Source organism: Porites lutea, chromosome 4 (assembly GCF_958299795.1).
Source record: "Porites lutea chromosome 4, jaPorLute2.1, whole genome shotgun sequence".
In the NCBI taxonomy this organism is placed as follows: domain Eukaryota; kingdom Metazoa; phylum Cnidaria; class Anthozoa; order Scleractinia; family Poritidae; genus Porites; species Porites lutea.
In genome coordinates, this window is record NC_133204.1 from 5,952,172 (window position 1) to 5,978,659 (window position 26,488).

At 38.8% G+C, this 26,488-nt stretch overlaps 5 protein-coding genes across 5 annotated transcripts; 3 read left to right on the forward strand and 2 right to left on the reverse strand.

The window, feature by feature from the left end:
- The first annotated feature begins 234 nt into the window (after nucleotides 1-234).
- On the forward strand, nucleotides 235-4,070 carry LOC140934009 (uncharacterized). Its single transcript, XM_073383695.1, has 4 exons — nucleotides 235-713; nucleotides 2,276-2,432; nucleotides 2,986-3,175; nucleotides 3,527-4,070. The coding sequence occupies exons 1-4, from the start codon at nucleotides 309-311 to the stop codon at nucleotides 3,630-3,632; spliced, it is 858 nt and encodes a 285-aa protein (XP_073239796.1). The 5' UTR covers nucleotides 235-308; the 3' UTR covers nucleotides 3,633-4,070.
- Nucleotides 4,071-4,610: 540 nt separating this feature from the next.
- LOC140935445 (uncharacterized) lies at nucleotides 4,611-9,645 on the forward strand. Its single transcript, XM_073384995.1, has 4 exons — nucleotides 4,611-5,213; nucleotides 7,119-7,299; nucleotides 8,425-8,641; nucleotides 9,360-9,645. Exons 1-4 carry the CDS (start codon nucleotides 4,677-4,679, stop codon nucleotides 9,490-9,492), a joined length of 1,068 nt encoding a protein of 355 aa, XP_073241096.1. The 5' UTR covers nucleotides 4,611-4,676; the 3' UTR covers nucleotides 9,493-9,645.
- A 362-nt stretch (nucleotides 9,646-10,007) lies between these two features.
- LOC140935446 (dickkopf-related protein 3-like) lies at nucleotides 10,008-13,559 on the reverse strand. The gene is made up of 4 exons (XM_073384996.1): nucleotides 13,473-13,559; nucleotides 11,916-12,084; nucleotides 10,921-11,203; nucleotides 10,008-10,474 (listed from the first exon to the last, which is right to left on the reverse strand). The coding sequence occupies exons 2-4, from the start codon at nucleotides 12,055-12,057 to the stop codon at nucleotides 10,429-10,431; spliced, it is 471 nt and encodes a 156-aa protein (XP_073241097.1). The 5' UTR covers nucleotides 12,058-12,084; nucleotides 13,473-13,559; the 3' UTR covers nucleotides 10,008-10,428.
- Nucleotides 13,560-14,072: 513 nt separating this feature from the next.
- On the forward strand, nucleotides 14,073-19,553 carry LOC140934845 (dickkopf-related protein 3-like). The gene is made up of 5 exons (XM_073384405.1): nucleotides 14,073-14,291; nucleotides 15,267-15,405; nucleotides 15,854-16,043; nucleotides 17,431-17,589; nucleotides 18,981-19,553. Exons 1-5 carry the CDS (start codon nucleotides 14,145-14,147, stop codon nucleotides 19,027-19,029), a joined length of 684 nt encoding a protein of 227 aa, XP_073240506.1. The 5' UTR covers nucleotides 14,073-14,144; the 3' UTR covers nucleotides 19,030-19,553.
- A 1,075-nt stretch (nucleotides 19,554-20,628) lies between these two features.
- Nucleotides 20,629-24,574, reverse strand: LOC140934857 (uncharacterized). Its single transcript, XM_073384420.1, has 4 exons — nucleotides 24,427-24,574; nucleotides 22,336-22,531; nucleotides 21,713-21,926; nucleotides 20,629-21,185 (listed from the first exon to the last, which is right to left on the reverse strand). Exons 1-4 carry the CDS (start codon nucleotides 24,556-24,558, stop codon nucleotides 21,125-21,127), a joined length of 603 nt encoding a protein of 200 aa, XP_073240521.1. The 5' UTR covers nucleotides 24,559-24,574; the 3' UTR covers nucleotides 20,629-21,124.
- Between the last annotated feature and the right edge of the window lie 1,914 nt (nucleotides 24,575-26,488).

Below are 26,488 nucleotides of genomic sequence, written 5' to 3' on the forward strand. Positions count from 1 at the left end.
AAAGTGTTTTTGCAGCTCTCGAATTCAGTTAATTTTGTTTTGTTTTGTTTTGTTTCATCCAAATTAATCAACCATGCACAGGTAGAATGTGAAAGAATGAATATGTCAACCTGCAGTCACTTTTGACAATCAAAGGGCATTACCCACGCGCGCTCTGGTTGGCTGCTTTCCCTTACCAATGTTTAACATCCGGGACCTTGCAAGTGGGACGGTTTCCATGACTTCTTACATACAGTGTAACGTATTGACTACGTAGACTTTGTTTTGAGACGTTTGCCTCCATAGGGAGATATTCTTCGCCTCCTAAAATGAGGAGATCGACGATATTTCTTTTCTTTGCGGCCCTTTTGGTATATAGTTGGGCGATTGACTTCCCTCACTTTTCCACGTTTGAGAACGACGTCGACTTTTGGGACGAAGGTGCCAACAAAAGATCGGACTCGGCTAGTTCCAGTTCAAGTTCTAGTTCATCAAGTTTTAGTTCAAGCTCCAGTTCTAGCTCAAGCTCTGATTCATCAGATTCGTATCAGATCAAAGTCGAAGAACACGAGCAAAAGACGGACAAGTATGGAACTCACGAAATAACGAATATACACGAGAAGAAGAAGCCCGCCGGCGGAAACGAAACTTCAAGTAGCAAAACCATCGAAGTGTTTCGTTATCCCAATGGAACGATTCGTCGAAAGGTGAAAACCAACGGAAAAGGGATGCAGGTATAATTTTGTTTGCAAAAATTACCACCAGAGTTAGTATCTCAAAGAGCAATTTCATTTCTTTTAAAAGTGTTTTAAACTCATTGAAATGGTCATCAGGATCAACGGGGCAAAAATCGCGAGTCTTAAGTCTGCCCCTTGTTTACGTGCAAATTTCAAATCGTTGAATATATGTACGTTCTACACATTCCTGTAAATTTTTAATGTATGTAACCTCGTCGTACTTTTCTCCACAACTTACAAAACAGACGAATGGACCTCCCTGCCCTGTGGATGTATGCAAAAAAAGTAAGCCCGTCATGTAGTACCCAGTCGATTGCTACCCAGTCAATAGGCCCTTTGTAGGTTGCCATTCACGTGGTACAAAACCGGCACATTGGGACGCAAACGTCGCACTGGGACAAGACAAGCAAAGGAAATTACCATTTAAAATTATGCATGCCTTTTGTTGGTCTTGCTCCAATGCGACTTTTGCGTCCCAATATCCCCATTTTCCATCCCACATGAATGGAAACCTGCAAAGGACCAATTTGTACTCACATTTTGGTCAAATTGGTACCTGCATTCGAGTAAATTTGTACACATAAAGATAGCGAAGTGAATACAACTCACTAATAATAAAAGCGTGCTACGCATGAATATATCTCGTTCTTTAAGCCACATGCCGAAATTGTGCACTATAAAAAATTAATGTATAATTAACAATTATTATTCCTCGAGCCTGAATGGGCTCTGAGTCAATAGGCCATGAGGCCTAAGGCCAAATGGGCTATTGACTCAGAGGCCGTGAGGGCGAGAGGAATAATTTGTTTTAGTAAAAGCCAACTAGTTCGTCAAAAATATTGAGACAAAACAACTTTAGCAAGTTAAAGCTAGACTTTGATTCTTTTTTTGCCGCCAAAAAGCTGGCGCTTTTCATTACAAGTGGGCTATAACATGTAGCCTAGTAGTAGCTCAACTAATTGGAACGCAGCATTGATAATGGACCACTTGTTGGATTTTACCAATTGACAATTATTCCTTGAACTCTAATTGGTTCTCAGAGTCAATAGTCAATGGGCTATTGACTCAGAGGCCATGAAGGCAAGAGGAATGATCGTTTTATTAAATTCCAACTAGTTGGTCAAAAATATCAAGACAAAACAACTTTAGCTAGCAAAACACGATTCAGCCGCCATTGTTTTGGTTTGCAAAATATACCCTAGTAGTAGCTCAACCAATCAGAACACAGCATTGTTGAACTTTGTGTGCTTGTTGGCCTAAATAAGGATAAGTAATTTAAAAGACTGAGTACAAAGCAACTAAGACTGGTAGTCAGGGAGCAAGTGTTTTCCGGTGGGAAGTTAGTGCTTAAAGCAGGCCACTGGTCTAGATATGTTGAAGGGACGTTAATGAACATGGGTATGAAATCGACCGAACTTGGGTATGAATGGACTTGGGTATGAATTGTCATGGGTACAAAACAGCTGTAAAATCATTGTATATAAATGTTTGGGGCTGTGTAGAGATGCTATGTACAGAGCACGTGTATACTTAAGAAATTTTTTGGTGTCTTATTCTAGGCTGAGTGCACCAAAAACGAAGACTGTGGTGACAAAAAGTTCTGCAGCAAATTCAGACTTCAGTGTCAACAATGTATCGATGGCTCAGGATGTTTCAGCAGTGATCAGTGTTGTGGAGATAAAGTCTGCAAGCTTGGCTGGTGCAAGTCTGAACCAAGTAAATATCAGTAGTTAGTATACAATGTACCACACAATGTGATCGAAAAGTGCTTTTTGTGAATATTGATTGGTTAGGCCAGGGGTGATTAGCCAGGTTCTATTAACCTCATGCAGCCAGCACACAGGAAATTAAGTTTTCTGAGCATTTGATAAATAAATTAAAGTACTTTGTTAGTCCATTCAGTTCAGCTTGTGCAAAGGAGTAAAATCTTTATAATAAAACAAAAAAAATATTATTTTTCATCTCAGTATTAGTGAAAGTGATAGTAACCAGTGAGCAGAGGTTTCTTCCCAGCATGGCTTTTAGAATTAACAAAGTTGTATGTGTCACTGTCAGCCGTGTAGTTGGTTTTTTAATGCCTCATTAAGTGGTAGATATTTACCTCACTGCTTTGTGGTTTGTAGTTGAATGATAATTTTGTCATGCACTTATGACTACATGTCTAGGGCTATAGTCATTTTAGGTCTCGTCTTACAACTTTTGACTTTCTTCACTGCAGATTTTTTTGAATTTAGCAATGTTATTATTTGTTTTGTAATCATGTTTTTAGAGCGCACTGGCCTTGCCAAGTCCCCTTGTGATGATGACAGCCAATGCAATGCAGGTCTGTTCTGTTCATACAATGTATTTGATGGTGGAAAGTGTGAAAAACTTAGAAAGGAGGGAGAATCATGCACCATGGGAATGTTTGACAGACGCCGCCCTAGATGCATGGAAGGTCTGAGTTGCAAACGAACAAGGTAGGTACACCTAGATCAAGTTTTTAGAAGCGCAGTTAACCTAAATCCTGGGTTAACCCTGAGAGAGCTAATATATTGCTCCACAAAGCTGCAAAGTTTTGCAGATGTGTCTATGGTGGGGACATCAACTTGCCCCCAATCATACAAACGTCTGTAAAATTCCACGATTTTGCGGAGCCGTATCTTTCAAGTTTTCATCAAACCAGTTTCAAACTTGGCAACTTGACTGATTTTGTGGGTTTATTTCCAGCCATGTTGACTTATTTTTGCTATGGTTCCAGTCAAAAGTTGAATAAACTGGGGAAGGGTCTTTTCTTTTAAGGATTATAATACTTTGTTTATCTTCTGTAGTGGTTTTACAGTATTCTTCAAATACAAGTGTTTGAAGGAAGGCAGTGTGGAGGATACATCACCCGCTGAGTCACCATTTGATTGGTTCAACAACTGGAAGAAATAGACTCCAGCCGAAGCGTCTTGAAAGACAGCTCATTAATTTAACAGAAAATACTTTATACTCCAGCAAGAGCGTCTTCAAAGAAAGCTCATTAATTTAACAGAAAATTCATTAAAGTGTATAGGATACCTGTAGATTTTTGAGTTTTATTTAAGAGAACATTATATACTTAATGTCAGATCCGGAGGGAAACAGTTAGTTTTGTTTTCCCGAGAGTCAGGGGTCGAGGGAAAAAAAAACATCTTTTACCTTTTAAAAAATTATGGCCTCTCTAAGAGTAAGATGTAAAATTTTTCTTGTCATCTCCATCACGTTTAGAGGCAGCCGATAATTTTGAAAACTGGTGAACTGTAAGATCAAGATAAGGATTTTTGCGTATTTGTGTGTAGAATACAACAATAAAATCAGAAACTCCTCACTAGTGTGTGAAAAGAAATTAAAGTTGAGCCTCTTTGAGTCTCTTTTTTACTGAAAATAGAGTCCTGAACAATGTCGCTTGCTTTGTGTACTTGACGGCAGATAGTCCCATCAGCGAGGGAGTTGGTGAGGGGGTTCGTTAACTGGCCTCGGAGTCTCGTACCATTTTATCTCCCTGTCAACTGGGAACGAATAGTTTGCGATACGAGCTTATTAACTGGTGAAATGCTTTGAAATGTGAAAGACTGTGGTTATGGCTAGTTGTATAGAAATACTATAATTGTGTTGGCACGGTCTTTTCAGTCAGTTGTGACATCGCCCTCCAACAGTACTAGTTAAGTTTCTAATATTTTTCTATCGAGGACTCTAAAAATATATAGAGCTTTTACAATACTGTGAAATCCTGTCGCCCCTAAAAATTTTGTTCTAGGGGTGTTGACTACATATTCAGTGTCATTAATGGTCATTCCTTCTTTATTATCTAAACGAATTAATAAATAATAGCGCCTCCATTAGCAAATTGCATTAGACCACGTGTTAGCCTGTATTTAGATTCGTAAGTAAACAACAACTGAAAGGGTAAAATCATTGTGTTTAGATCAGGGCTGGAAACAGGATTCCACTACTGAGATGAACAAGGCAATAATTCTGCTCCTAGTGCTGGCGTTGACTGCCCTTCAAATCGACGGTAAAAAGTCGAAAAAACATGAGTCAGAGAAAGAGAATGAGGTGAAAAGCGAAGATGGTGTTGACACCGAAGAAGAACCCGTCTTCAGGAGCTATTTCCCAGGGTTCGCTATTCGTATCCCGGTACCGAATTTCGGCATCTTGTCAAACATAAGAGAGCGTTTGGACAATCTCTTCTCAGGAAAACAGCCTGAAGGACTTAGCGACTTCGTGCCGGGCGACAAAACGAAGTACAAGACCACAACCAAGACAAAAAATTCAACGCGCGGTCCGTTCAAGACATATACCGTGACACAGGAGACAGTATCCACGGAGAACAAGAGTTCGCCCCACGTCGTGTCTAAAATCTTCCAGTCTCTCACTACGCTTGACAAAGATAAGCTACTGTCCAAAGGAAAGAATGGCAAAATTAAGATTCCTTCGATGCAGTTCGAGCTTGGACCATTTGGACCGGCGTTTGAAGATGCCAAGGGAGAGCCGGTGGGTTTTTCTTTTCTTTTCCACTTTGTCTTGTGCTCCTAACTTGAGTAAAGTGCGCGATCTTTCAGTAAACTTCTGGGTTATCTTTATCGATCCTTCTCAGTTCTGGGCACTGTTCACAAATGTTAGCAAACGAAACAAGCTTTTTTTGTACAAATGACGGCGGAGTGATGTGTCTGCTATAAAAATTCTTCTTACAGACTGCTTAAGCTGTGCCATATTTCGAAATACGGAAGTCTAGTAAGAAAAATTCATTTACTCTGTGAGGGACTAAAATATATTGTTATGTCAATCCCCCATCATGCTGTCTATATACATTTTATCTTTTGTTTTTATATATCATGGAATTCCAGTTAGCTGTTAGGTTGAGTTTGCATTAGAGAATGGCAATCAGTGAAATTCCAAACACGAAAAATTAGATTCCTTGACGCGTTAAGGGTAAAAAAAGAAGAATCATCGAAGCATTGAAAATTGTATTTGTCCGAGTTTCCATCTTTGGTCTATCCTTGCCTTGAGCTGGTACCTGCCAGAGAACCTGCTAAGCTAAATACAGTCTCGGCTAATTGCTATCACGTTTATCATTGAGAAATCAGGGCCCAGTTGTTCAAAGGCCGATTAGCACTAACCCAGGGTTAAATTTTAACCCTCTTTTCTTTTTCTTTTGTTCAAAAGCATTTTTCCAAATAATTTTCTCTCTTCTTTATTGAGTATCCAATCATCAAATTGTAGGCAAAAAGAATAAAGCTGAATTTGCTTTTCAAACTTTCATATCTGAAATCAAATTTTGCACTAACTCTTGATTAACTTAAACCTGTTTTGAACAACCCGGCCCAGGTATTTAAGGTGGAACGAGGATGTCAGAAGAGATTGCTTGATGACTATGAACGTCTTGCAAGGGAGAGCGTATTTTTAGCCAACGGGGAACTGTACAAATGTAATTAAACTGTTACTTAGTCGTAACATGAATAGAACTCAATTTGCCTAGTCCCTAGGCTTCATTTTTCCTTGAATTGCGGCCAAAGCTTTTCGGGTCACGTGGTCCATGCGAAATGTGAGGCCGTTTCCCGCCCGTTCGCCTCGGATACGTCACCGAAACGAATTGACCGAGAGGGACTGGGAAAACACTGTACAGGGACTAGGCAAGAACTCAATAATATTACAATCAATGCTCCCTTTCAGCGGATATCCAGCCTAGCTATGTATATATGGGAAGCTCCGCAAATAGACCTAGCTGGCCGCTTTAATATGCATGGCCATGGTTTTTGTAAGCGGTCACAGACTTTATTAAATGTGTTTTTTTTTCAAGGGCAGCTGTAAGTAGAGCTGCTATGCTGTTACGATAGTGTCCTCTTGAAGAGTTTAGCGGTCGGACTGTCCAGTAAGAGAAGAACCTTTGAACCAGGAAAAGTGTTAAAAGTGGTGTCTGAATCGGCCTGCATTAGCCTGAATCGTTATTACTCCCTCAGTAACAACGGGAGTAATAACGACTCGAAGTAATCGATAAATGTCCAAGGTATTACGGGAAGTGTTCGTTGTCTAAGTGTCGCTGAATTAGAACAATAAATAATAAAAAGAAAACAAAAAAATAGGCAATCTCCCAAAAGAGGGCTAACTTCAAGGGTGATCCACGTCTAATGTTTTATCAGGTTTTATATGATTATTTAAAACAATCTGTGCGATGTCATGATTTGCATACTTCACTCTCTGTAACGTTTGTTAATAACGGGCGAAATAAAGACATTTTATTTATTTATTCAAGTGAGGGTTTATAGGCAGGACTTATTGATAAATTGTGTAATCGAAGTGTAAAATAATTGTGGTTACCATTCAGCAATGCATATAAATTGCAAAAATATATGTATCTTCCCTGTGTCACTGAAACGTTATTTCGTCATGCAATTTCAGAAATGCAGCAAACCTGAAGATTGTAAGAAAGGTCTTTATTGTGACGCGTTCTACGGATTCTGTAAGAAGCTTTTGGACGCTGGAGAAGCTTGCACTCAGAGAGACCAATGTGACAGCAAAGGGGGCAAATACAGATGTACCTGGGGTCGCTGCATAGCAAATTCTGAGGAGGGAAGTGCAGGTTTGTCATTATTCCATGAAACCGTGTTCCTGCCTTTTCGGCAAGTTCACAGAATGTAGGTCAGTATCGTGACAATGTAACACTCTCTCGATTTTTTTTAATAATCCAACTCCCACCACATGTGAAACGCTAGGCGTGTTAACCCCGGCCTCTAGGACAGCAAAGCTGGCCTGGGCTCTTCTTCCTTTCCCTTTAAAAGGGAAAAAAGAATATTAATTGAAACAGCTTAAAATCTCACGACCCATGACCAATGACGCGATCATGTAAACTCAGGCAAGGTCATTATCACTACCAGGCTGTGATATCAGTTTTGGGTGTGTTGGTTGGTTGTTATCTTCTTGTGAAAACCAGTTTCAAGTTTTTCATGAATAAAAGAAACTTATCTAAAGTAAATATAATATATATATATGAATACGAGGCATCGTGGCCGAGCGGTTAGAGCACTGGACTTGCAATTCGGAGGTCCCGAGTTCAAGTCCCGCCCTGACCGCTAGCTGGATCTTGACGGTAGTCCCGAGTTCAAATCCTCGACCACGCTTGTAAATAGCCAGCTTGTTTGCCTCCAGCCAGTTGGGATTTTTAACCCTGCTATGTTTGATTTAAGTTATTTGTTTCAGGCACTTGCTTGGCCTCACAAGCATTAGTGCTATAAGTACTGCCGAGGGTAAATAATGGAATTATTATTGTTATCTCGCTCGTCAGAACGCATCCCAATCTTGGTGTCCCTGTGGTACAAAGCCAGAAATTTTTGAGGTATCACGGGTGACTGCCGATTAGCCGCCCCTATTGATTTTATCAAGGGCATCTCGGCCGGGAAACTGAACTCCTTTCAGCTCGATTTCGTTTCCGTGAGTGACGAGCGCGGATCCTTAATCAATGATACCTCTAGTTATTAATATTATTTACGAATTTCAACAAGAATATGTTAACAATACTTAATATTTATTTATTATTAGCCTGGGTAGCAAGCGTTTCCGCGCGAGTTTGTCGAGAACGTCTTTTTTTTGCTCCCGCTCTAACTTTTGCGCAATGACTCAATTGGAAACGCTTGCTACGCAGGCTTATTTATTATTGCAGATAGGAGGTGTTTGTCTATCAATTGACTTTCTTTGCTGTTTTCTGTAGGTACTTTCTGTGACTCCGATAGTGAATGTCACTCCAATGAGGAACTCAGCTGCCAAGAACAAGCTGATATCAGCCGCTTCACCCGTGTCTGTATGGCCAAGTTAGAGGAGGGTTCAGTTTGTGGAAATGCAATTCAAAGCATGTTTAATCTGTTCAGGAGAAGTGATCAAGACTTGTCCAATATCTGCAAAAAGGGGCTGGTTTGCAAGACTGTTGGGTAAGAACTTTCTCTGGCGTCTGATCATGTGCCTTTTCAATCTGGCGGCTTTAATTTCTTTTTTTGATAGGGACCCTACGATTCGACAACGGCGACGCCAATGGAGCCGTCCGACTAGAAAGTAGATTTTTCAAACTTCTTGGCTGTTATTCCAAATCACCCAGTTACTTGAAAGTTAGGATATTGGAAGAGAGGTGAACACCTCCGAGCCTTATAGAGAGATAGGAAAATGTAAACTACTTTGCCGTGTGCCTTCTCCAGTCGACCTAAAATTTGGTCATTTTACATCGTAGTTGTGCAGCGGCGGACGGCAAAGAAATTTACAAAAATGCCTGATGCACGCGCAGAGTTGCTGCTTTGCTCACATAATCTATGATATAAACGTCCCCGTCGCCTTCCCCGTCATAGTTTTGTAAGATCCCTAATCTCCCATTAGCGAACGTCATGCAACCTCTCTTGACGATCACCCTATGTAATGTTCATAAAGCTTTTTCTGTAATCGGGGAATCTGTGCCATTTTCAAGTTTCTGAACGAAAGTTTTGTATTTGATGGTTTTAATTGAGCTGCAACTAATTTCTAGCCAAGTAAACCTGCTGTACTTTCATCCTTTCTTTCAAGAATGGAATTTTCTGATCCTTTAGATGAGATGCTTGCGCAGACTCCCCTCCCTGCCCTTTCAATTTCCATCCTCAAAGGTTTTCTTTTATGTTTTATTAGGTTTCTTGGACGCATGCGCTGTATCCGGGATTCCCAGGTTTTCAGTTCAGAGGACACGAAACTAATCGGATATGAAAAGCCCGAGAAAGAAACGAAATCGAACGACGAGAAGAGTAAAAAAATAAAGTTCTAAATCCCAATACAGAGTTCCTGGGTAGTCGCAGGAATATAGATGGATGCGCAGTAAAGAGTAATGTTATGATCTAGTAATATGAAAAAGAGGAAACTATATTTTGTAATATCTAAATATAACTTAATAAAGAAATAAACAAAATAAAATAAATAAAAAAAGAAAGAACTACAAATTTTGCCTATATTTCAGTCTCCTATTATAAAAAGAAAATTCACAGATACTGTAAGTACTAGTGTGGATGACAAAAAAGGTAATAACGTAAAAGTCCATTCTCTACAAGGCTATATACTGTAGAGGTAGACTAGACTGCTTGCGGTGCGCGTTTTCTCTTAAAATCCATCCAGTTGTTATCCCAGCGAGCGCGACTAGGTAAATAACGACGTCACAATAAGGAATTAGGAAGAGACGAAAAAAGACAGCAGTCTCTCATCTTTTGTTCTCGGGCTGACGCTCTCTTTAGTTGCTCGTGGAGACGAGTAACTTTGTAAAGAAAAATAAGAGACTGATCGCGGTCTAGAGGTAGCCACAAAAGTGGTCCAGTTATAGGGTCGACCTTACAATAAGATACACTGTTTTGTTCTATTTTGTTCGTTTATTTCCTACGGTTAAGAGGCAATCGTCCCACATATATTTGTTTTTAAGGTCTCTTACTATTACTTTACACGTAGTGTGCAGTTAAAACGTTCAGTAACCGCAACACGTATAATAGTCCAGAGCATGTTTTAAAAGTCGTTATGCCTAAAATTGGATGTCTTTGTGATAAGCCATCAGTGTAATGAATTCGATTCGTATGAATAGAGAGACCAACAATTTACTAATTTACTAACTTCTTAACAACTTCGAAAATTTACAAAAACCCATATAATTATGATTGTCACTTAGTTGCCCAACAGGAGACCAAATTTTTTTAAACTTGTTTTAATGTGGCACAAGGGGTCAGTCCTCGTTTTCTTTCAAGCAAATGAAATGGAGGCCTTTAGTTCTGAAACAAAAGGAACAGAAAGCAATTTAAAATTATAATTCTCTAATAACCTACTGTATAATACCAGTTTACTTCTACCACGGAGACTACCACTACCACTGCCACTAGAACTACCACAATAGTAGTGGTAGTAGTATTGGTAGTGGTAGTGGTAGTGGTAGTGGTAGTGGTAATGGTAGTGGTAGTGGTAGTGGTAGTGGTAGTGGTAGTGGTAGTGGTAGTGGTAGTGGTAGTGGTAGTGGTAGTGGTAGTGGTAGTAGTAGTAGTAGTAGTAGTAGTGGTAGTAGTAGTAGTGGTAGTAGTAGTACCACTATCTCCGTATTCGAGTAAGTGCTTAGTCAAAATTACTTTCCGCAACGAACCCCTACAGTTACCACTATACCCACTTCTTCTTGAACCACGTCCTAGTGTGTTTGTTGCGAGCGAACATTCAACAGATAACGTACCCAACATTTTTACATTGCAGTCCTGCTTTGCACGGCCCGCAGTCCGGTTCCACCATTCCTCCGTTATAAATGTGATGGAATAAGTTGATTGGACCACATGACTCAAATTCATCCAACAGTGGTTTGCATAGAGATGTGTGTGGGTTGATGGAAATTTCCCGAACGCAACACGACTCTTTACCGAGGCAGTCCGAAGTCCTGTCGCAATACGTTCCGGGCTCTCCTTCCTTTACACCCTTGGTACAGTGGCCATATTGACAAGTGAAGCCCTCGCAACACGTTCCTAATTTGGTTTAGAAAACAAAAATAATCATCCATTAAATTCTCATGAGCAGCAACGTAACGAAGACTAAGTGCTACCAGATATTTAGTCCAGGTCTAGTCTTGCTAAATGTTACCGATTACTAGTAGCTAGATCATGAAATTAAAACGATCAGTGTTGGGTTCTATGGCTAAAGGATCGAACAGGGATAGTGGACTAAAAAAGTCAGGCCGATGTTTTCCAAGATTGAAAGTTAGTAATGGAACAAATCACCATAAACAATAAATAGCGGCTTGAAACACCTTGGGAAAAAATATATTATATATATTTCTTCGTCCTTTAGTTCAGAGGACATTTCAGTCGTGGATCAGAATGTATAAGTTTCACAATTGCAGTGATCATGAAGTTTAACTAAACTCGGGGAACTGATTTTCGCAATTTACTGACCCTTAATTAATAGAAGACAATGTCCACAAGAGTGTTTTTGACTTGGTATAAAATGCATACAAACGTATCCGTTCACGGCTGTTCGCATAAGGAAGAACTGCTCAGAGGGTCGAGTCTTTTAAGATAATCGTTTGCGTTCTTAACTTGTGGAAGAAACCTATGAAGAAAGAAGTTTGTATGTGTTTGCGTTCTTAAGAGAAGTTGTCTGCATGGTCATAGCTCAAAGGGCCATTTGTCATGGTCGCGTCGTGATAACTCGATTTAACATGTGCTGACATGTTCTCACCTATAAAATGGCAAGCTGCATTCTCGTGTACACAGGCCCTACACGTGTGAACGTCACAAAATCTTCCTTTTGGACAGTCCTTATTGACGCTACACTCTTCGGTACCAGCCTCCACCATAGCTCGGAAATGCCAAGGTGACATATGAGGAGGCAAGCCAGAAATAAATTGCTATTTATAAAAAAAAAAATAAGAAAGGAAGAAAGAAAGGCAAAATCACTTTTAGTTATTGGTAGGAGCCTTGGGTAAACTGCGCTGTTATACAGGGTACAGGAAGCTAGTAAGAGTACTTTAAGGGTAAAAAAGACCCATCCCAGCTTTTTCAAGTTTCGACATGCGCTAGCTGTTAGGAAAAATCGATTGACACAACTGGAAAGAGCACCTCAGTTAAAATTGATACAATTGCCAAGTTTGAAAGTGATATTTCTAATAAGCACGCGAAGTTATAGCTGCTCCACAAAGTTGCAAAAATTTATAGACGTTTGTATGGTGGGGGGCAAAATATTTAGGGAGAACTGATATATACAAACTAAAATATATGAACTGAACTGAACTGAATTTTTTCTGTAAAATTTCGCGACTTTGAGGAGCTCCATCTTCGTTAGTTTTCAGCAAATCACCTTCAAACTTGGTAATTTATTAATTTTATAGCATTGTTTTTTCCAGCGGAGTGGACGGATTTTCCCTAACTTGTCCTTGCCAGAAGTAGAAAAAAAGAAATTAAAAAAAAAATTGCGGAAATCCTCTTGTGATATTGTACGCGTTTCTGTCAAATATTAGCTGCCTTCGGTTTAGTTTGCTGCAAAATTGTACAACAATGTTGCTATGTCACTATTTTTGTCATGTTTGCTTCTGATTGGCTAAATTCGATTGGTGTTTACAACTTGTAAAATAAGTTTTATAGTAATCTTCTGAGCAGCTATCACCTGATTGATCAAACTAAATTTGATTATGGTCATGATTGACCAGTGCTAATTAAGATTATATTTAAAATGTGACATTTTCTCATTTTTTAATTCTACGAAGAAAAAGGTCACAAGGTTTTTTCCGACTTGCTTCCCTTTGGTACCAGTATTGACATCTTGCGAGAAAATACAAACAATGTCAGTTCTTATTAAAACATACAATACGCGCAACGCAAGTTAGGATCATATATTAACCCGATGAGGCTTACATTCATATACAATATGTATTATAGTTAGAGTATTTATATGAACGAACTTCTGCTAAAATTAAAAGGTACTCTCGTTGTAGCAAACTAGCCCAATGACTAAAGGAACTAACCCGTTTATTTCCTATAGTTCCTCCAAGTTCATGTTCTGCTAACGCGTTGGTGGTATTCTTCGTTTCACTGGCACCATATGCATTTATAAAGAAGACGAGCACTTTACAAAACAAGAATAGCCTTTTTTCCAATAACATTTTAAGTCATTTTAACAAGAAGGCAAGGACCCTTGTTTCTAGAGGCTAATTAATGAATATTTTATTAGTCTTGGAAATAGACTCGAACCGGTTAAAGGAAGCAAGTGTGACAGAAGCGATGTATGAATACCACTTACCACAGAAAATCAGCGTACACAAATCTGGCAAGATAAGGCAAATAAACGCACCGAAAGGACTCTTGCTATCTAAACACAATGTTACTTGTCAAAAGATTGTTGTTTTATGGTCAGCGGCATCTTTAATGGACGTTTGGCCTACAGGAATGCAACTAACTACTGGCTCACAGAATCAGCAGTGCCAAGGTATTAAAAAACTAAAAGGGATTATCGTTCGATGAATATCCTCGACGTGAAATCAGAAACGGCAGCAAGAGACTTCTTTGCCGATTCTTTGCAAAGTGGTGAAAATAGAAATTTTCAAGGACTGTCTTCTATTGTCCCAAAGTGCTGGTACCAGCTTTGCTCACAACTCATTGATTCGCTCGTATAAACAGTTGAAAAAAATATAATAAATAAAATAAATAACACTGTACTACATCGAACTTTTCAAATTTCCATAGAAGTTATAATCTTATCTTGGCAAAATTGGAGAAAATATGTATCAGTTTCAAAGATCAGCACCAAAAGAGTTTTAAGATCAAATGTTGACTTTTTTTTTTTCTTTTGACTATTAATAATGAATAAGTTTATGAAATAATAACTTAAGCTTGACAAAAACTCTGTAACTTAGCCGGTCCATAACGAGGGCCTTGATAAAACTAGGGTTTTTAAAGAGTTCATTTGAAAAGAATGAACTTTCAATCAAATTGGTGGCTTCTAATAGGCACCGTATTGAGTCAAGTTTGGTTGCTCTCTGCACTTCCCAAGAAAAAAACCTCCTTAAAGCAACGATGGAGACAGGAATCGAGGCCAGCCGACAGTGAAAGAGTTAAAAAGGTAGGCAACTTCACGCTGGGAAAGGCACATAAGAACTTACGGTAATTAAATTTCCTTCAATTCACCGTGAAAAAAAAAAAAAATCTTGGGAAGTTAGCATGGGAACAACATTGAAAAAGGTTTTTTAATTTTATTATTTGATGCCGTGTAAGTTACCATATCAGTGGAGGTATGGTAAAATTAAAAACTGGGACCAGTCACCAGCTACACTTCAGAGGCGTCGTTACCAATAAAGGAGGATTAATATTAGAGCGATGTAATTCTGCTAGTTGTATGACTCTCATTGAAGCCCAATATAGGTCAACTGTTCTGTCTAACACTGAAATTGTTTTAGGTTAAAGCTGCATCGGCATCCTTTGCCGTCGATATCTATATTGTTTATGTACAGTCACAATAATACTTACTAATTGTGTTTCGAAATCAAAACAAATTTACAGAAATAATAATTTACCAGCGTTTGTACTTGGCTTAAACATTTCCGTGATCCCAGTTATATATTAAAGAGCAATAAAGGGCTGAAGGATTAAATAGTTCTGACAGAAGAATATTATGGTTAAATCTTACAAAGAGGTGTGTATTTAATTATTCGATGAATGAAAAAAACATCACTGATGGGTAATTATATAGCAATATTTTCTTCTCAATCTAGTTAAAGCTAATGTGGATCAACCAGTAAAGATTTGCTTTGGAAGTGAAGCTATATTTCGGTCATATCTATTGAGCCCTTGCTTTTCAAATCACTTTTCTGAAGGCGTCAGTGATTCCACCAAAGGAACACTAACTGCACTTTATAGGTCAACTCTATAACTGCAACACCAGTTCTTATACATCATTTTTTATGCAGTCTGTCGTGGTTGTAATTTTAATCTCGTTCTTCGAATTGTTAGTGAAGGAGACAACTTGTTTTGCCAGTTTTCTTAGAAAAATGTCCCAAAATAAACAACATAGCTTATAATCAGATTTATTTTCATACAGGGCCTGCTGCCATTTCCACAGCTGGATTCCGATGAAATGCCATCAGTTGCTGACAGTGGAGCACAGAGAGCCCAACCGCGCATGCTTGCCCCAGGATATTATTCTCAAGAATGTAATGCTCACAAACGTTGTGACCAGGGTAATCCAATAATTATATGTGCTAGGTTTACTCAGAATCATTGTACTCTTTTTTGTTCGTTTGTTTTTTAAGAGGTCTTAACTATAGCTTGTGCCTGTCTCTGACAGTAACATGGTGAAAGGATATTAGGAAACGCGTGATTTCATTCTTGGAGCCTGGAACAGTCTAAAGAGGTCCTAAAGTTTGCTGAATGTTGTTAATTAAAAATCCAGTCTTAAATAATATTGATGATTTTATACGTACAGAAAGATGGTATACAATATCGGCAATGTACAGTTACCCTATATTACGTGCGCCACTCAGTATGTGTCGATTTTCCACTCTGCAAAATAATAGCTTCGTAAGAACCTATGACACAAATTTGTACAAGACTGCAGCATAAGCTACCCATTTTCGCTTGAAGGAGAAAGACAAATTCGCTGATCAATTTGACTTTAATTTTTTTTAGGAAAATATTGCCACATGTTTCTATGCGTTCATTGTCTAAAGGAAAATGTTGCGTGCACACAAAATGGCCAGTGTTGTAAAGGACAGTGTACTTACGGTCGATGTAAGAAAGACGCAGCCCCAGGGGCACCTGGGACATTTTGTGACCGACACGATGATTGTAAAGATCCACCAGGAACATGCTGTGTGAGGTTTGTACAAAAAATGTTTGAAATTTTCTGACGTTTGAGAGACATGGGACGAATCAGAGTCAGAAATTATTAATCTGACGGCACGGTTGAGAGGCGCGCGAGGGGTTGTGGGATAGTTTCGAGCTATTCATGGCTTTTGTGAGAGGTTTGTACCATTCTACGTTAGCTCAGTCGTCGTGATCGTTTTCGTTTTGTTGTATAAAGTTTCTTTTCCGTTGTCTCATATTCTTTCGAGTTCAGAATAACATATGTTTGGGTACTTTATGTATTTATGCATTTGGTCCTACGCTCTTTTGGAATTACGTAGTTATTTTTGCAGTAGTGTATAACATAACAACGTATTTAGCCTTCTATGTTTTCGCTTGAGCCTTCTCCCGGGGTTTTTGTGCCACTGCATAAGTAGGGATATTTGTTTCCACAGATTTTTTGGCCACTTCTCAAGGGTGTTTAACTGGTTTTTCGTGTCTGGCTACATGTTCTAGCTTAGAAGATATGATAGCGTTTTGCTATAGCTATTGCATTGAAATGACTTAACTAGGATACGTTTTCATCAGATGACTAACCAACTTATCCTAAATAAACTTTTCATTTAATGCCTCGTGTTAGTGAAGTCAGAATCTCAATCTTCAATGCAATCGTAAATGTACAGTGGAACCTCTATTCAGAAGACAAATAACTAGGGACCAAGGCAAGAGTCCCCTGAAAAGAGGTCTCCCATGAATGGAGGTTGGGCTGTGAGGTTTGTTAATAAACCAAACAAACAAATTATTTTTTCCTTTATTCTGCCTCGGAATCTGCTACAGTCATTATTTCAAGCAGCTAGATAATGTCTAAAACAATCGCGATAAAATTATCTCTACGATGTTGTGTGTTGACTCCCACAAGTGCAATACATCGATTTAAGTGAGATTGTTCATCTTTTGGAAGCTGTCGCCACATTTTGTGACTAGTAAACATTTATATTTATCAATGTGTACACTTAAAATTAAATTTAGGTGTCCCCTGATTGGAGGTTAAACTTGGTTTTAAGTGTCCCAGAAGAAAGGTTGCACTGTAAAATTTTTTTTCCCTGAGAAGGTAGACCAAGTTGCTATAAAGTTTTGAGATTGAGCCCTTTCGTAACATTAACTGAAAATGACCTTTCTAGTTAAAATTAGGTTTAGAACAGTTTCATAATTATTATAATGATTATGATTTCTTTCTTCTCTTCTATCGGAAAACCGAGGAATTCTACCATAAGCCTGCGGTCAGCATACCTCATTTCACCGCACTTTCACAAATCCCTGTTTTGTCATTAACTGGAATTTGAATAATTATGTAATGATATGATTTTTTTTTTAATGATAATGGTGAGATTTATTTTTCTGTGAACATCTATTTCTCGTAGAGAACCAGCTATTAACCCTCATATTTCGGTTTGCAAACCTCCTTTGGAGGAAAACATGGTATGTGGCCCAATCAATTACTTTAAAAACGTCTACATCGGAGCTCAAGTCCAACAAGCGTGTGGGCCATGCAAGGCGGGACTGGTTTGTAAACAAGTTGGGTAAGTTTTTTTTGCTTTTTTTGCTTTTCTTTGCTTTGTTTTAGAAAACGAAAATCTCAAACGCGCCGCAAGTGGCCTGTTCCAGGCCTTCATGGTAGCTGATGAGCGAGGTAAATCCTACGCGGGGAAAACGAGGGGAAAAACGAGGGAAATCTGAACGCCTGGAACAAGCTGCGCCTCAAGTTTCCAAAAATCCTAAAGGATGTCAGGAGCCCATTACCCGGAGCCTCCATACACACTGTATTCTTGAGTCTGGCTTTGCTCGTATCTTTTTATTTTTAGAACAGTCTCAAGTTTCGATTTCCCGCTTGTTTTCGCCTGCGTCCGCAAGTGAAACAAAAAAAAAAATGGCGGCGAAAGCGAAAGGACGCTGATGTCCTTTTCGAGTAAACCCTTTTTCCGATATTCTTGCAAGTTCGGTCCACTATTACTCATTTCCAACCCAGGAAACCTGATAACCTTTAAGAAATGTTGATAAATAACTCCCCTGAACTTCAGCTTTGGATTTTTTTCTTTTTTCGATACGAGCCATCTTGATCAGGCACTGTTATAGCTTCAGATGAACAGCCCTTAGTAATGTAAGCTTTGCAATCAATCAATCAATCAATCAATCAATCAATCAATCAATCAATCAATCAATCAACAATCATATCTTGTTTTCAATTCGGATTTTAGAATAGCATATCTGATAGCATCTCCGAAAGAGAAATAATTATAAATAAAATGAAATGAAAATAGAAATAGTAGAATTAAAATACATGCCATATAGACATCAGTTACACACCTATGTAATACATACAACTATTTTTTAAAAGTTTTAAACTGTTTTATACATCGTTTGAAAGTATTTAGATCAGGAGCGCGTCTCGTTTCATCGGACAGAAAATTCCTGGTGGAAATAGCTAAGTACTGAAAAGTGTTTAGTCCAAAAGTAGTAGTGGCCATCTTCCGCACAAGGTTTAGAGCAATGGGGGACTCTGGGTGATGGGCTCCTGACGATGTCCATCATGATAGCCTGGAACAGCCGACATTTCGCGACGTGGAACAAACGCAGAATTTTTACACTGATGACGCAGCGCTAAGTAGATCTGGGTTCATAATGTTTCTAAATTGATTGAAGCAAATTTTTAACCAATCAGAAGCACTTTGTTGCTGGTCCCTTGGACATGAGATTGTTATATCGAGGTTCCGCCTAAGTCCCCGTGTTTTTAAGATTTATCAGTGAGAGTGGACCGTCCTTGTGCTTGCCGAATGGCGAGTCAGACCAAGATGCTACATGAATATAACCTAACTCTGGTATCTCTTTCATTAAAACGCACTAATATAAGAATACTTTGTACTGGAATGTGAATAATATTTATTTTTGTTTTGCTTTTGTTTTTTTCTCGTAGAATATTTGGTGTACATGAGATTTGTGTAAAGGAAGATGACAAGAAATGATGTGAAGAAGACAGGACATCGTTTGTCCTTTAACGGTACAGAGAAGCCAATCTATCAGTCTCAGTAATTTTCGTCTTTTGTCGGAATTCACGGCTTTGAAGACTATAAACCGTCAAGTAGTTTTACAACTGAGAATGTAAGAACATATCTGAAATAACTGTATGGCCAACTGTATAAATCTTTAAATGCTATATACAAAGATTGGTAGGCTGAAGAAAAAGCAGAATCAGTGAAGATTTTAGCTCTATGATCCGTTTTTGCTTTTGTAGAAAGTGAAGTGGATCACAAGCTAGGGTACGTATTTTTGTAACAGTAGCTTTACTCACTTGTAATTGTTTTCTTTAGAAAATGTAATCTAGTTCAAAAGAATCGGCGTAATCTAGTTCAAAACTACAGTAGTTTTCTTTTTTTGCAGAAAGTAAAAGTGGATCTTAAACGAATAAGATAGTCATTCATGAAGTCGCTTATTATTAAATTGTACCTTTATCAACATTAGCCATGCAAATAAAATCATTTTTTATATAGTCCTTTTTTGTTATTGTGCTTTTGGCCCTCGCAGTACACTTTATGGAAGAATAATTGCCGGATTGGTTGGGTGAACGTTAGCTTATACTAATCCTTATCTTTTTTTTTCACTTGTTGGAGCTTGACATTGTTGTTTTGTTTTAGTTCTTTATTCTAACTGAACTACCACACAGGCCCGGAACTCAGAAACCCTCTGACAAACTCCTACATTCCAAGTGAAAGAGAGGGCGAGATCGCTTTGATTCACTTGACTTCTTCGCTTATAACGAGCTTGTGAATCGATACTTTGCATTTGAGGCATTCTGTACCGTGGTTTACGCTTTTGCATGTGTATGCATCCTCATTGTTACTGTTTAGTACATATTTTCTGTCGCCGAGTGTTAAGGAATCGCAATTGACCTACGTTACCTTTCTGTACGTCGCTTCATAGACCTATTCGGCTAACTCAATGTTGTACCCAATTCGAACCCTTTGGGAATAAAACGTTTTGTTTCAGTAATTTCCATATCATTTAAATGTGAATCCCACATTATAATGCAAATACAAGACACAAAGAAGCCGAATTGGTCTATTGGCTTGGTACCCATAGAAAAATTTCCATTCGTCGTTAAGGTCATGTGGTTCGAGGTCTGCTTGAGCCTAAAATTTTTTAGGTTATGATTTGGAGAGAACATCGGTGAACCGACTGAGTATGAAAATCTTTATATAGTGTATGATGATATTGGTTACAAGCTCACTGTTAGAAACTCTAGGGAAATTGTCTTCTGGTGCTGCTGCATCTAGTCACGGACTAAAAGGAATTTTTCTCGGGGATGAACAAGGCTGATTAACCAGTCAGTTAAAAAAACGCCAGACCTCCTTCACTCGGACACTAAACTGGATACCGAGCCAAGTGTTTGCGTTACAGGGGTGTCCGTATCACAGAGAGGAAGCCGGGGGTTGTATGAAGGCGGTCTCCTCGGTACTAAGAGAACTGTCTGTAAAACAGATATTCGTATAAAAATTTAGTGAAGGTGAACGTCAAGAGCGGTTTGACTTTATTCAACTAACGACATACTCACAACTGGACTCTGCTTTATCAAACAAGGGTGTTTATTACTAGTAGTAACTGTGCTCTTTCTGTCCTTCATACCTGAAGCGCGACGCGACAAAACACTGGAGAAACTTACTCAAACTCAAATTTGTTGAGGTAAAGTGGATTACGGTAAAAAAAAAATGGTCGGAGAGTGATTTAATTAACATTGAGTTTACAGAGAGCAAACTTCTTCTATTTGTTCGTGTTCACCTTAAATGCTTCGAAGTATTTCTAAAAGATACGAATTACGGATAAAGCAAGGAATAACTGATTCATGACCACAAATAATCACTTAAAACATCAAAATTGATTTGTTAATAAATATATACTGAATGCTGCACACCGTCGATTGGCACTGATTCAGTGACAACTATTTTTTCTCGGCAAGCAAACATCGGATTTCTCGCACAATTTTGAGCTCTTTATTACTGGCTTAACTTTGAGTTAAATGTTCTTGAACTTCTCATCCTTAAAGCAAAGTTCGATGGTGACTTTTTACTTCTTTCCTACGGAAGGGGTTGATTCTGGAAGACAAACTTGGTGGACGCCAAATATCCTGAAAAGTTAAATAAAACAAAACATTTATCCCAGAGTTCAACACAGGCACCACCAGTCCCCTTACGTGGACGTTCTTTAAGTCTTCATTCTATATGCCTCTCTCCAGGACACAAAGCAAGACTGTGTAGGAGATTAATATTTCACCAATTTCACTAACTTCCTCTTAAATCTATAATCCGAGCACAAGTCCTTGGACCTTTCTATCAAAGGGTCAATGCGCGCAAGGAATCTTAAATCCCGCCTATGACATAAATATAATGACCTCAATTACAAAGGCTGAAGTCTTTCGCCTTATAATTGCATAACTTCATAATTTTTAGATTAAATTTTTTTCCTTGGTAAATTAAGAAAAGAGAAATTTAAGACGTAAAGCAGATATAAACAACCTAAAATGTAACGTGAGAAGTAAAATACAGTGAGACGCCTAGGTCCGCCAACAAATCAAATTGCTACAGAGCCTGCAAGCAGACTATAACTGGTTTATGTGCACGTGAAACTTTTACCATATACAGGTATTTTTCTTACCCGACTTGTTTGCACGTTAATCCTTGCTTGCATGGACCACAGGCTGGTTGCACAGTACCACCAATGTAGAGCGTACGGTACTGATTATACGGTCCACACGTTTGATGTTCATCTAAGGCGGGCTTACAAATCGAAATGGCGGGGTTAATGGCAGCCTCGCGAACACAACAAAGATCTGGGTCTTTACAGTCACTTTGTCTGTCACAAAACGCTCCTGCAATGAAAAACCAGCACAAAGTGATTCAGATTTAACCCATGTGGGACATTTAAAAAGCTTTTTCATTTGAACCTCACTTTTTAACTGCTCCTAAGTGTTGAACAGACTTTCAGCCAAGTAGCATGGAATGGCAAAAATGAATTGTGCGACACTAAAGGCATATTTTCCTGCTAATTTGATGTAATTAAGCAGTGGCGCATGCGCATAGGCCACAATTTGGATTTTTCTCTACGAATCTACATCCTTCCTTCCTCCTCTCTTCCCATCCTTTCTTTTCTGAATTCGCTGCCTACCAACTTAATCACTTATAAGAATCGAAAGCTCAGTCTGTTCAGTTCAGTAATGCAATAATTTGCATCATTGACCATGTCGACCCGATCCGTGACCAAGAAATTAACGATCTTACCTGCTTGTCCAGCGGCAGCCCCAGTCTTACAGCGGCCATAGATACACTCTGATCCAGGACAACACTGACCATTCTGAGTGCAGGCTACGTTTTCTTTTAAACAGTCTACGCACAAAAACATGTGGCAATATTTAACAGGATCTTTGCATCGCTTATGTGCATTACATTCTTGAGAATAATAGCCTGGTGCTATCATCTGTAAAGAGATAAACGAATATCATGTAACAATGCATTTGTTTGCAAATGGCTAAAACTTAATAATTTTTCTTTTAAAATTGTGAAAAGAATTGAAATTACTTTAATTCTGATTTTTTACTCTTTCTGAAATATTCTTTGGCTTCTCTCTAATCCAATGTGCGTTTCCTTCTCTTGGAAAGCCAAATACACAGCTATTTGCTTCCAGCAGCGATTGGCTTACTTGGATGACTGCATCCGCTTTATTTGAAAAAGCTTTACTTTAAAACCGCAAAGGCTTTCTCAAATGTTATTAAGATTATTAGTATTGGTAACAGAACTGAGTGGAGTCCAATTCGGTCTGTAATCATACGAGTGATTAACAAAATCGGACGACCGCGTAGCGGGAGTCCGATAGTTAATCACGAGTATGATTACAGACCGAATTGGACTCTACTCAGTTCTGTTACCAATTAATCATAACTTTCATAACTTAATCTTTAAAATTTGTGATATATAAGGCTCTTTTTTAAATCGAAACAGAAGAAATTCCAATTTTTTTTTTTGCTAGCAGTGAAAAAATGCCATTAAAGCGCGTGTGTGATGGCGCGTACTTTCCAATTAAATTGTCCTATTAACGCTGAAATCAGGGCAGTTGATAGCCAATCAGATCGGAGAATTTTGTTATACTTATGATTACATAAGTAACCGGGAGATACTCTGCAGTAATTGTGTGGAAAATGGTTTTTACAATTTGCACTCGCTACCTTTTGCAGACTGATTAGGCCCCGTCTAAACTAATAAGGAATGGAGTCACTAGGGTAAATGAGCTCCAGGCCCTGGTTGTTCAAACGTTGGACAGCACTATCCTCCGAATAAAACACTATTCGGCGGATAGCGTAATTGATTTCCGTAATACAGTAACTGATCCGCTGGATGGTGATTTATCCGGTGGTTAGCGCTATCCAACGTTTGAATAACCGGAAAGTAATTAGAAGAATTGAACTTGTTTTGGTGAAAATTAAAGGTCGTATTCAAATTTTTATAGGGTGAAAATTACTAATTGGGTAGCAAGTGATATTACGATAATGATGATGATCTGAGCATGATGATGATGATGATGATGATGATGATGATGACATCCTGCCCAATTCACCCTTGATACATTATCAGCGTGACGTTTATCCGCCAGTAATTTTTAAAATATATAGTTACCTTTTGCCGTATGTACTAATTATTGTACTTTTGTTCGTGTTTCCAACAAAGAAGTACTAAACAAATGGTAGAATAACAATCAGCCACTCCAATTTCGCTGCGCTTATATAATGGAGCAGCACGCCTAGTCATGATGATAATATACAGCTGTTTCGAGAAAGCTTGTTGGAAAAAGTGCACACGACAATCCCGAGAGGTATTGTGGGTGGTTTTTAGTTCACTCTTCTACAAAGAAATTTGAAAAAATGGCACGGGAGGCCACGGACTTACGTTTGCGAGTACTAAAGGAAAACAAAAAAAAGTAGGTTCGACAGCTACAGTCGTTAGGTACAGTGTAATGATCATATCCCATATTACCTTTCGGGATGGTCGCGTGCACATTTTTTGCGACAACCTTTCTCGAAAAAGCTCTATATCTCTGTTGGTTTTTCCTTATGTAGGAAAACGGACACTAAAATGCTGTTGCTTCAGATATAAACAATCCTTAGCTAATTAGATAAAAGGTATAGTTTCAAAATGGCTGCCTTGACGAGGTAAAAATAAACTTAATTTCCAATAACTCTACCCTCATACAAAATACAGGATGCTCCTTTCATCGTTCAGTGATCAGGCAAGAACGATAATACACGCAATAATAGATTGTATGTTAATATCGATAATATCTGGTACTTCGTTATAATATAATTATAAATTTTCCCTGACCTTTTTAACTATGATACTCTTTTCCTCATCGGCCGGCCCTTTGTGTCGCTGAGTAGCATTTGACGCGGCGAAACAAATATAAAGCAGCCACAAAGTTGAAGAAATCCACAGAAATCTAGAATTTCCAGCCATGGTGAAAACGTGATTTAACTGCTCATGTCCCAAAAAATATTTATGCTTTCACAACATTTATTGTGTTATCTTGGAAGAGAACTCATTCGTTTCTGTGACAGACGTGTAAATTATTAATGGCTCGTCGTGATTAGCTAATAAATAAATGGTGCTTTGAGAATTCAACGCATTCAACGCCATTGAACACAAAATAAAGCACCAGAAGACTACCTGTTGATGAAGTTTCTGTAGTTTTAGAATTTTTCCCTTTTACGAGTAGTTTATTAGAGATCGCGCAAATGTTAGCAAATAAACCAGACTAAAACTGATGTTAGCGAAACAGATTTCACTGCAAGTTTGCTATAAAACATTTTTAAGCCCCTTTCATTAGAATAGTTAATTTGCGGGAGATCCTGAAAAGCATATAAGGCTGGATTACCAACGGATTAAATAGAAGTCAGAGACGAAATCGTAATGCGTACTATACGCAAGAGCCTTCGCGAGTTACAGCCTGCGCCACACACTAACTTCTTAGGTTGCTAGCCAGGGTGGGGCTACTCTGCGACGCCGGCTATATTTTAAGAGATTAAGTGATAGTAAAAAATCAGAGTCGTATGGTAAGTGGTTATTAAAAATTCGACTCGTGTCAGAGTCGCAAGAACCAGCCTTCTGAGAACATTTTCATGTCCTTTCACCGATTCCGCCACCGGGGAAGACTCCAGTCTTACCGTGATAGGAGACGAAACTGTTCAGGTAAAGGCAAGCCCTGGTTCCAGTAGCGAAATTAGATTGCTTATACGTAAACATTTTGTAATGTACCCGCCTCGAGCGAGATTTTTAAACCCTGGGGACGAGAACAAGTTCCGGGTCACCCTCTTTTTCTTTCCGAGGGCTGTAGCGATTGAGCAGTCCCGAAAAAAGGGCAAAAGTTTGCACGTTGAAAACGAAACAAAAATTAACTCGGCTACGAGTCAACTATCCGTTCCGCTGCGAAGCAGGACCATAGGCCCCTATGTAGCTAGTTGGACCGTCCCAGGAAGTATACCATTTGCACTTAAAATTTTTTTCCACCAGTTTGTCGTTGTATCCATCCATTCAAATGTAAACGAGCTCCGTCCTTTGCGGTTTTGTTAAGACGTTGCCGCATAGTTTCAGGAATTCAGATAGTGGATTGTGGCGCGAAGTCAACTCTTCGTTATTTTTCCTGCCCACTTCTTTATACGCCGCACCCACTATCTGGACGTCTGGAACAGGCTCGTGAAAACCAGATAGACAAGTCGAAAGAAGAAGCGAAAAATATTAAGCATATCACACATATCTCATATCACGTATCACATGAGTACTGCTTGCAGGATTATACTGTACTGAACTGTACTGTACACTGCTTGCGACTTCGATGATCTGCTGTTTCACTAAATCATAAGGGACAGCCTTATAATTAGAATAGCAACCTCCCGGGGGGGCACTCCCCTATAAAAGTGACGGGGGTGCTCGTCGGAAATTTTCGAGAACACCCTTAAAAAGAACCAGAATCAAGTTTTATGGGCGTGTCCCAAATTCATCTCTGCCGTAAGAGGTACCAATTTAACAACAACAAATTATATTACTGGCACTGCAAATTTTAATAGTAATAAAGATAACTTTCAAACACTTTATTCATAAGGACTTTTCGAAAGTATTGTCAGAAATCTTTTTTTTCGCAGCAGTCATTTTAGGTATTAGCACCCTAATCGGTACCAATCCAAATTTAAACCCCTAAAAGGTACGACGAGCACCCCTGTCACTTTTATGGGGGAGTACCCCCCCCCCCAACCGGCTAGCAAACGTCGCCAGTTGCTTTGACCATTTACACTTCTGATTACAATTCTGATTCCGACTCCTCCACTTGTGACAACCAGCCTTCACTCGTTTGAGATAAGGTTAGAGAAAATGCCCACCGTAAAAAATCAAC